The sequence below is a fragment of the Pipra filicauda genome, unplaced genomic scaffold (genome assembly GCF_003945595.2).
Source record: "Pipra filicauda isolate LSUMZ 115617 unplaced genomic scaffold, ASM394559v2 scaffold194_size2289513_pilon, whole genome shotgun sequence".
In the NCBI taxonomy this organism is placed as follows: Eukaryota; Metazoa; Chordata; class Aves; order Passeriformes; family Pipridae; genus Pipra; species Pipra filicauda.
Window position 1 is genome coordinate 1,955,294 of NW_024104303.1, and position 11,075 is coordinate 1,966,368.

Below are 11,075 nucleotides of genomic sequence, written 5' to 3' on the forward strand. Positions count from 1 at the left end.
CATCTACCAGGCCAGTCATTTCACTGTAGGTTATTTGATCAAGTATGACTTCGCCTTTGTGAATCCATGCTGACTGATCCTGACTGTTTTCTTGTCATTTGTATGCCTGGAAATGTTTCCCGGGATTAGCTGCTATATCTTAGCAAGGTGAAGATGTGGCACTAAATAATCAGAGGTCAGGCAATCAGGAGCGCTATGACAATGATTTCACTGCTTGCTTCATATCCACAGCATAGAATATTTTTAAAGAGATATTTGCATAGTTTGAGCTATATACTTCAATGAAGTCCACCCCCATTAAAATTTGTTTCAAGTTCGCTTGTCTTGGGAAGTCTCACCCTTCCAGAGCCTGCAAGGAACATAGGAATAGTCTTTTGATGAGTTCCCTTATTTACTTAATTTTCTTAAACAGACAGGAAGGGTGTCAGCAAGCTTCATAGAAAGAATTAGTCATTGCAAGGGCCCTAATACTTGGTCATACGTTTCTACATGATTATGCTTAAAACTGCTTTAAAGGTGTTTCACCACACCCAAAATTATTAGCTTCTTCTGTAGAGTTAGGTCGAGACAACCTGACATTGGTTATTTTCCCTTTCTCTTTCTCCACAGACAAGCAACTTGAGTAGAGACACCTTTTCAGAAGTCTTTGCTAAGTTTTTTGGGACAAAGCATGCTACTCATTATCTACCACTGTGCATAACTCACCGTACTTGTGACTTCCCTGAGTTTATTGCATCTTTTGAGTAATCTTCAATAGAAGCAATAAAGTATATTTAATAAGAAGTTTCCCAAAGGGAAAGAGCATACCAGGAAATATGATGCAGATGGACAAAGTTCCCATTGAATGATACAGGCTAATTTATTAGCTGTTGATGTGGCTCATACGGCAGCCTGTACTTCTTCCACAGCAATCCTGCTAAGTCCCCACCTCAAGATGGATGCTTGACTCACTGCCATGGTTTTTGAATCCCACTCCTGTGAAGGCTCAGTGTCAAAGCACAAGCCCTTCAGACATCTGTTGTTTCCCTTTTGCCCCCTTGTTTATTGAGTGAATGCTCTTATCAGGAGAATCCTCCCACATCCAGCCAATCAGCCAGCAATCAGCAGTCAAGTACATATGATTGTCAACGAAGATCAAGACTCAGGGGCATCAGTGAACAGCCAGAGTCCAAAAAGCCTCCCTCAGGTGAACTTTTTGTGCTTGAGGACATGAAAACACAAAGAACTGCCTGGGGCTTTGAGTACAGTTCAGAAGCATGGAAGAGCCATAGGGTGTAGCTAGACAGATCCCCTAAGAAATATAAATAAGGTAATTTGGTATGCGGAGTTGGTTGAACAACAAGCACTGTTAAGTGGGAAAAAAAAATCTATTAATTGAGGTGCATGAGGATCACAGCACACAGTTGCACAACACAAAGAAATTCTCAAGTATTTCTTCTTGTGGATGTTGCCAAGAAAACACAATGTACAAGAAGGCCTGGAGATGGATGTGGTGCATTCAGCATCCACTTTAGCAAGCAGTACTTGCTAGGACTTAGTGAAGCAGCTCTTGAGTGGGTTTGAAGTGCCTGCCAGTGACCTCAGCAGTATGATTGTCTGCCCAGGGTAATGGGCTGGCTCAAATGTGTTCACAAGTGCCTAACTGTAAAAGCTTGAAACTTGAGTATCCCAATCCTTGTCAGTAAAAGTAGTCCTGTGTTCCATATCCAGATTATAGGTAGGACTTAGATGATCCCACATTCAGAAGCAGTGTCAAGTTTTAGCATTGCCACAGAACTTGGAAGGTGGAAATAAGAGTCTAATTTTACCTGTTATTAAGAACTTCTAGAGTCCTCATATAGTGTGGCTGAGATCTTATCAAAAAGCCAGCTGTCAGTTGTAGTGCATTAATTTGAAACTTCATCTGCCAGATCTTTTAACTGTAGGATATTAAACAATGTACCACACACACTTTTCCATGTATTTTGCAGTACTGCCTGGTCAGAGAAAGGCTTTGCTTTTGCAAAAAGCCATTGACAGAAGCACACAATCATATCTGCAAGGTAACAGGTTGAGAGAAGGGTTTAAGAAAAATTACCTGTTACTCAACCAGTACCCTTTCCAGCACATCCATCCTGATCCATTCTTTTCTGATCTCTACCATCAAACCTACATAAAAACCAGAAAGAATGTAACACATCTAAAGTTGTTGATCTGGATAGCTGTTTTGATTGTTCCATAGTAATAAAGAAAGATCAAAGAAAATGTGCCCCTCTGATTAACATGACAGGAAAACTGGTAATGATGGATGAGAGAAGGCTGAGGTACTCAAGTGTTTTGCTTCAGTCTTCATTGCCAATCTCTATTCCCTCACCTCGTGAGTCGATGGACTGCAAGATGGAGGCCTGGGAAGAAAAGGGCTTCCTACAGTATGAGATCACTTTCATGATCACCTGAGGAACCTGAACATACATGTCTATGGGATCCAACAAGATATCTCCCAGAGTCCTCAGGGAATTAGCTAGTGTAGTTGGTAAGTCACTTTCCATCATATTTGCAAAGCCACGGCAATCAGAAGAAATTCCCAGTGATTGGAAAAAGGAATGGATTGATTGACTACATCAGTGGACAAGGGAAGGGTTATGGATGCCATTTATCTAGACTTCTGTAAAGCCTTCAACGTGGTCCCCCACAACATCCTGCTATCTAAATAGGAGATAGATGGATTTAATAAGTGGACTTTTAGATTGATAAGAAATTGCTTGGATGGTCACATTCAGAGGGTAGTGGTCAAGGGCTCAGAGTCTTGATGGACATCAGTGACGAGTGCTGTCCCTCAGAGGCCTGTACTTTGGACCGGATGACATATGTCTAATGACATAGATAAAGGGATTGAGTGCACCCTCAGCAAATTTGCAGATGACACCGAGTGGAGTGGTTGACACACACGAAGGACAGGATGCCACCCAGAGGGACCTTCACAAGATGGAGAAGTGGGCCCATGGGAATCTCATGAGGTTCAACAATTCTCTCAGCCTTTCCTCATAAGAGAGGCACTCCATCCCACTAATCACCGTGGTGTCCTACTCTAGATGCACTCCAACATGCCCATGTCCTTCCTGTGCTGGGGACCCCAGAGCTGGATGCAGCACTGGATGCTCCTGTCCAGCCTCTCATCCACCAGCACCCCCAACTCCTTCTCGTTAGGGCTGCTCTTGTTCCGTTTATCCCCCAGTCTGTATTGATACTGGGGGTTGCTCTGACCCAGGTGCAACATCTTGCACTTGGTCTTTTTAAACCACATGAGATCCCTGTGGGCCCACTTCTTGAGCTTGTCCAGGTCCCTCTGGATGGCATCCCATCCCTCAGGCACATCAATTGCACCACTCAAACCACTCAAAACAGGTTGACCGCAAACCTGCTGATGGTTCTCCAGCAGTGAGGGTGAGTTACACAGCGCTTGTCCCAGTGCAGATCCCTGAGGAACACTACCTATTGCCAATCTCCATATGAACACTGAGCTGTTGACCACCACCCTCTGGATCTGATTGTCCAAAAAATTCCTTATTCACTGAACAGCTCCCCAGTCAAATCCTTCTCTCTCCAATTTAGAGAGGAGGATGTTGTTAGAGACCATGTCAAACACCTTACAGAAATATAGATAGATGACATCCCTAGTCCTTCCCTTGTCCACTGATGTAGTCACTCCATCACAGAAGGCCACCTGGTTGGTCAGGCAGGACTTGTCCTTGGTGAAGCCATGCTGGCTTTATGTCACAAATCACCTCCCTGTCCTCCATGTGCCTTAGCAGAGCTTCTAAGAGGACCTGTTCCGTAATCTTCCAGGCACAGGGGTGAGTTTGGTCTATTTCTTTTTGCAGCGTTGTGTAGCTTTTAATGGGAAATGTCAGCCCAGGAAGGCTGAAAGTTCAGTAGTTTCCAGTGTCCTCTTTCCTACCTTTTTAAAAGATGGGTCCAATATTTCCCCTTTTCCAATTACCTGGGAATTCATCTGATTGCCAGGACTTTTCAAATACCATAGAGAGTGGCTTGGCAACTACATCAGTCAATTCCCTTGGGAGTCTGGGATGCATCTGTTGTGGTTTAATCCCGGCAAGTAGCCAAGCCCCATGTAGCTGCTCACTCCCTCCCTCACCATTGGTATTGGGCAGAGAATCAGAAGGGTAAAACTCAGAAAACTTTTGGATTGAGATAAAGGGGAAAGCAAAAGCCAGGCACACAAGCAAAACAAAATGAGGAATTCATTCACTGCTTCCTATGGGCAGGTGGGTGTTCAGCCACCTTCAGCAGAGCAGGACCCCATCACGCATAAGGGGTGACTTGGGAAGACAAACATTATCATTCCAAATGTCCCTTCCACCCTCCTTCTTTCCCTCACTTTATATACTCAGCATAATGTTGTGTGGTCTGGAATATCCCTTTGATCAATTTGGGTCACCTGTCCTGGCTGTGTCTGCTCCCAGTCTCCCACACATCCCCAATTTCCTTACCAGTGTGGCAGAAGGAAAAGCAGAAAAGGCCTTGGGTCTGTGTAACCCCTGCCCAGCAATAACAGAAACTACTTTATGTTGTCACCCCTGTGTTCAGCATACATACAAAACACAGGCCCATACTAGACAGTGTGAAGAAAATTAACTCTACCCCAGTCAAAACCAGCACAGCATCTCACTGGATCCCATAAACTGGTGTGTTCAGGTTCCTCAGGTGATCACAAATCTGATCTATTACAGTGGGAACCATTTTTGTGCCCCAGTCCCCATCTTACAGTAAATCCAATTGAGAAGTGTGGGAAGAGAGGTTGCCATGGCAGACTGAGGCAAAAAAGTTGTTGAGTACCTCATTTTTCTGTCCAGCACCAGAACAGAAACATGCTTCACCTCAAAAGAGGTTGTGTTATTAACAGGATAGAAAATTCAACTATTTGTATTGTTACTCAGTTATGTTAAGAGATACTTGCTGATCTCTTGATTTCTAGATTTGCAAGACCATTTTAACAATTGTAGCTTGCTTTCCTGGAACTGGATGTTTGTTTTCCCTCTCCTACCCCCTCTCCCAGGAAGAAAACATCTTGTTTTGAAAACACTCACAAAGGGACAAATTGAAGGCATTTAGTTCCACCTTTATCCTGACATTTTCTGTATTTTTCTGTCCACTAATAGCTTTCTGTTTCAAAGTAGATGTTCTTTCTTCCATCTCAGTAAGCCTGTCGCTTAAATTTGAAGGGCCATTTTTATTCCTCTTAGATATTCTGACATGTACTGCAGCTCTTAAGGTATTTTTCCTCTCCACTGATGCCACTAATATTTACATTTCTGTGTCATATAGTGATGCACTTTTTCTTTTTCTGAAGGACTGTTGATGAATACAATTTCAGGTAATTGTTACTTCCAAGCATCAGAGTTTTTTTCAACTAAAAACCAATCTCCAATTTTTTGAAAGACTATTCAAATGCAGTAAGAGAGGTGAAGGAAGGTCAGGGAGCAGGAATGGTGACTTTCATGGCGTTAGTTATCAACACAACAGTGCTCATAACTTACACTTTACAATATTTTATTTATATGGGACAGACAGGCTGAAGGCTAATCACTTCCTTTCCTACAGAATTCAGCAGACGGGTAAAAAAAAGGTATTATTAATTCCAGTGTGAAGACATAAAAGCTGTGTATCTGAATAACAGCAGATGGAAACAAGAAGCAAATTCTCACTCAGGAAAACAGGAGCCAAGACACTACTGTCATTTCTTGTACGGCTAAATCCTGCACAGTGGCAAAAGTAGAAGTTAACTTGTGCTGAAATCTAACTGAAAGGTTTTGATTTTTAAGTCTTTCAGTCAAGAAGAGTATTTCTAACAAAGTCCAAATTATTCCTATTTCAGACCATGCAGCAACAGGAGGGAGGTTCAGTGTGGATTTTACTGGACAACCTTCTGGAGTACAAGTTGAAACAATGATCATGGTCCATTACAAACTTTTAATCTCAAACCCAGGTCACTGCCACTGACTTAATAACTCTCCCCAGTGTATACTTCTACTCCCACTTACTCATCCTTCAAATTAAACAGCAAAACCTATAACTTGACATCCCATTTATGAAGAAAGTGTCCTGTAAGGCAGCAGCTGGTCCCATTAATGAAAGGATATTCTCAGGCAGTTTAGAAACCTACAACCCAGATGTGCTCTGTTCATGTTGTACTGTAGGGAGGGTAAATAAGAGGGTAAATAAGACTTAAAGTTGAGGAGCATTTGTGCATTTCCTAAACTGGCTTTTCTGAGCTTTCCAAATTTGTAGTATGAGGAAAAGGAATTATGTTACTGGGAAAACTTAGAGAAACCATGGTTTCACAATTTAGTTCAGTGTGTCCTTTTCTATTATCTTAATTTTCTTGAAAGCTCTTTCGTATCACTCCTTTTCATCTCTCAGTATCTCTCCCCAGGTGGAAGCATTTACTCCTTTATTTCACTGGCAACCTTCCTGATCATGCTGCTGCATTTCCATATTCCCACACATTTCAGATTCTTTCCTATACTCATTCACCTCGAGGTGCTTACTTTGCCATCACCCAAGTGCATCAAAACACAGGGATGGAACATCACCATCACAGCCGGCACACCTTTGAAACCAAGGAAACCCCTGCGAGATGCATCCCGGCATTTAAGTTCACTCTGGGATCTTGGGGAGGGAATAACACCGGGAGAGGCTTTTCCCCTAAGGGCCTCCTCCGGGGTGAAATCCAGCTGAAGCACAGCATCTCCTAAAGCCTTGGTCTCCACTTGTACCTAACTCAGGAAAGGACTCGGGGCAAGACTGCTGTCTGTCCGGGGGAGGATTTAGTCCGCAAGCCCTGTCCCCACGGAGACAGGGGCTTTCGGGGTGGAGGTCCGTACGCAGGATGCGCAGGCCGACTCCCCCGGGGAAGGACGCCAGTCGGGGGTCCACTCGTGAGGGAAAGACTGCCCGGAGTGGCAGCAGGGCCGGCCGAGCAGCGGTGGCCATCAGGTGGGGGAACTCCGCCGACCCCCCGGTACCGACCCCGCAGCACCCGCGCCGCGGCACTCGGGGGCCGTGCGCGTACTCACGGCTGCTGCGAGGCTCCGGTGGGGCCGGAGGAGGAGGACAAGAAGGGGGAGGAGGAGGACGAGGAGGAGGCGGCAGGGCAGGTATTCTTTCGCGGCTGCTTGCTCCCCGCCCGCCGACTGCTTAAAACCGCCCCGGTGTCTCTTCTCCCGCCCTTTGCCGGGGTTTGAACCCCCCGAGCCCACTCGTGGGAGGGCGCGGCGGGGCTGCCGGAGGAGGGAGGGCCGCTCCCACTTTAGCGCAGCTCAAAGCGGCTCCGAGGAGTGAGGGAGGGAGAGAGGGAGGAGGCAGGACGGCTCCCGGCTCCGGCCCGCCCTCCGTCTGCGGCTCCACCGACGGGAAGGCGAGTGGTGCCGGTTGTCGGAGTTCTCCGCGCTTCACTGTCTGGGAAACTTGAGTCGCTTGCCGGGGCACATCTGTCCCCTGTCCCGAGGGGCGCTCCGGTGGAGTGAAGTGTCCCCGCGCCCAGCGGCAGGATGGCGCGGACCCTGAGACCCGACGACATCAACCCCCGGACGGGGCTGGTGGTGGCTCTGGTCAGCGTCTTCCTAGTGTTCGGCTTCATGTTCACTGTGTCTGGCATGAAGGGAGAGACCCTGGGAGACATCCCGCTGCTGGCCATCGGGCCGGCCATCTGTCTGCCGGGCATCGCCGCTATTGCCCTCACCAGAAAGACCGACGGCTGCACCAAATGGCCCGAGGACATGCGTCCGTGTTGTAAGCGGGTGAAGGACCGAGATGTCATGGAGCTGCTAAGAACCCCCTCAGACCTGGAGTCTGGCAAGGGGAGTTGTGGCGAACTGGCCAAGAAAGCATACCAGAGGGATAGGAGAGTGCTGCGGGGTGAGGAGAATTCCGTTTTCGTCTGCACCACCGCCGCTGCCACCATGGGAGAATGCAGCAGCCTCATCAAGAAAGTGGAACAGGAAGACATGCTGAAATACCTGGAGACCCCTTACCCACAGATGCCGCTGACTCTGTGTGTGGGAGATGGCTCCACATACAGTGCCTTGGAGAAGAAGAGCTCTTCTCCCAGCAGGGACAGCATTGCTTGCCCTGAAATTGAAGACAACATTTTTGTGGCACCTAAAGACAGTATCATTGTCTGTTCTTACAAGGATAACAGCCCTTATGACAGATACTGTTGTTACATAAACCCTACCGGAATCAACTCAGACCAGGAGAGCATAGTGTGAAAGACATATACTTTACATATATGTGTGTATACAAAAACTGCAACTTCAACTTCTTGATAGGGGATAATATAGCTGACTACACTGCATGGGACAATCCTGATACTATTTCAATTTAACCTGGTATGTGACTGACTCAAACCTTTTGTGCCTGAAATATTCTTTCTGTAAGTAAACAAGCATGTTTAGAGGTTAAAGAATTCCATTCTTCGTTTTGGGGGAAAAAAAAATTACATTTTAATTTTATTTTCTCCCTTTCTCTCCCTTCTGTTTTCCTGCTGCCTATTGTATGAAGCCTGTAGGCAGCCTGGCAGGAGGGCAGTGGCTGTCAGCTGGGATCAAGAGCTGAATCAGACTCAAGCTGTCTGTGGGAAAGAATGTAGTGCTCTATAGCTGAATGAATCTTTGAAATACTGTCACTTCGTTTTGGGAGGGACTGAGAGATGTCAACATGCACTTCAGTAGATGGCTGATGTCAGGGAGTGTAGAAGTTATTTGTCCCCCTTCTTCTTCCTGACAGGATTTTATTTTCCTCTGCATCAAGAAATCAATGTGCTGACCCTGTGGGCTCTCCTGAAAGTCTCCTAGGAACCAGATAGGCTCAGAGGACTTTTCAAAGGCTAATCCATCATCAATAGCATGCAACACAGATGTGTTAGCTTAATTCTCCACTGGTCTTGACTTCACTGAAATGTTTCTAACACTTTAGGATTTTATAGGCATACTTGACAAGGAGATTACAACATGATCCTGACACAGTTCTTGCTCAGACTAGAATCAGATGTCAGTGGACTTAGGCCTTTAAAATGTATTTCAGTACCTCAAAAGTTGCTTAGGGAATAGACTTCTATGGGTTATGTGCAGAGCAGGATCTTACCCTTCTGAAAATGCCATTTTCTTGTGCCTTTTCTAAAATGCCAGATGTTTCTGTATGGGTGATGCATGGTTACAGTCCAGTCAGAGGTCTCAAAGCCATGCTTTGCTGTGGGGAGGGAAGAGAGGACCTGACTGACACATTTTTACTCACAGCTTGTGGATACGTAGCAAGAAAATATGAAGCAAGTAATGAGGATTAACCTGACTCATTCAAAATCTGAGCCTGCAGTTAACATGCAGAAACACAAATCCCAGCTATTCTGTCCAACAGTAAATTGTATTTTCCATGCTGTGTATAAAAATCTTAACTGGCCTCTACTAACTAGGTATCAGAGACATGGTGTGACACAATGTACGTGCTAAGCAGCTGCTCCAAGGGTTAAGGTCTTAGGCTGCTAAAGTACAGAGTTAGCATCTCACAAAGCCCCAGTTCCTATAACTAAACTCTCACAACTCCAAAAAGTTCCTGTGTGATGCAAGTCTTACTAACTGTCTCTACTTAGCTCGTTCTTGTCAACCATAAATTGCATCGGATAAATGTTTTGAATTACCAGAATAGGAAACAAGAAAACCAGGCCTTCTTTTGTAGCAACCTCAGATGTTGTGTAGAAAGTGGAAAAGAACTTTGCACTGAAATGAGCTTTCCCTGTCTACGGAATTGTCTGGATACTGAATGTAAATATGCATACACTTGTGTGCTTGTTTGTTTGTTTAGAAACTTACTTCAAGTAGTAACAGTCGACCAGTCTCTGAAAAGCTTTCCAGAAGGAGGAAACAAAATTTTTTACATTGGATAGTTTGATTTCTTTCAGACCAAACAAGATGTTAAAGCTTTGGCCACACTTTAGCATCAGGATGCTATTAGGACACATTTAAAAAACACTAGCTAGTTTGAGTCAGGTAAAGCCTCTCAATAGGTGGTTACTAGCAGCTCTGCTGCTCAGGCATGCAGGAAGAGTACTGTGGTAATAAATAAACCCTTGCACTCTGTCCAGCCCAAGTTTTATTCGCTGAGCAAAGGAATAATTCCACAAGACAGACCCTCTCTCTGACATATTCAGCTCCCACTTCCACATAAAAGCACTCTGTTGTCAGCAGCTTGCCTCCTGCAAGCTTAGTCACTGCGAGACCTTATTCTGCAGTGTACAGAGCAGGTCTTTGATGGCACTGGGAAATCTTACTTCACAACCTCTGAAGCCAACAGCTAAAATACTGCTGATGAACATGATGAGGAATAGAATCCTTTGCTTTCTGTCTCCAAGGAAAGCAGGTGAGGGTCTTAGTGTGTGCCCATGTGTACTCAGCATCCCTGAAGATCAGACCCACCATGAGAAAACAGGCTACTGGGTAGCTGTGTGCTGCCTTTAACAGGGTTGTGAGCAATCACTTGCATAAGAGAGCAAAGCATCAGCCTGCTGGGAACCTAGATTTGTACAGTTCTGCAAATATATATCTATATATATGGGAAGAGGTCAAGTTTTTCCATTTTTTCTAGGATTACATATTCTCTGTCAAAAGTTATATGGGGTTATTCAAGACAAGACAGCAAACTCTAGTGATAAATGGAATGGTAAATATCTAACATGAGACACAGACATGCAGATCTGAGTCACATGCGTTATTCCATTCTTAGTGTAAAAACTCGAGAACGTTTGTATTAAAGCAAAGTTTAACGGGAGTGAAAACTTCCCACAATATATAAAGATATATTAAAAAAAAATATGGTTAAAATGTGATATTTACAAGCAATTTCATCCCTCTAATTCATTTTACTGAGGTAAGATTTCTTAACAAACTACACTTTTAGGCAATATTTCTAGGCTAATCCACCATGATCCACTAAAGTTTTTTATTGAACATGTGAGAATTTGATGTTAAAGAAATATATTAGTATGGCCTCTGAAATCTCTTTCTTTATATTTTTGTCCTTTC

The 11,075-nt window shown here is 44.7% G+C and overlaps 2 protein-coding genes across 5 annotated transcripts in view; one reads left to right on the forward strand and one right to left on the reverse strand.

Moving 5' to 3' along the window:
* Positions 1-7,271, reverse strand: part of TOPORS (TOP1 binding arginine/serine rich protein, E3 ubiquitin ligase) — a 56,361-nt gene extending 49,090 nt beyond the window's left edge. For all 4 annotated transcript variants that reach the window (XR_005563225.1, XR_005563214.1, XR_005563218.1 and 1 more), the window contains exon 1: positions 7,077-7,271. The gene's annotated coding sequence lies outside the window, so the exon portion shown is untranslated. The remainder of the gene's footprint in view (positions 1-7,076) is intronic.
* TMEM215 (transmembrane protein 215) lies at positions 7,258-11,075 on the forward strand. The gene has a single exon (XM_027722000.2). The coding sequence runs from the start codon at positions 7,551-7,553 to the stop codon at positions 8,268-8,270; it is 720 nt and encodes a 239-aa protein (XP_027577801.1). The 5' UTR covers positions 7,258-7,550; the 3' UTR covers positions 8,271-11,075.

Excerpts from the sequence above, each read along its gene's own strand:
- TMEM215 (XM_027722000.2), top strand. The coding sequence starts at position 7,551 with ATGGCGCGGACCCTGAGACCCGACGACATCAACCCCCGGACGGGGCTG.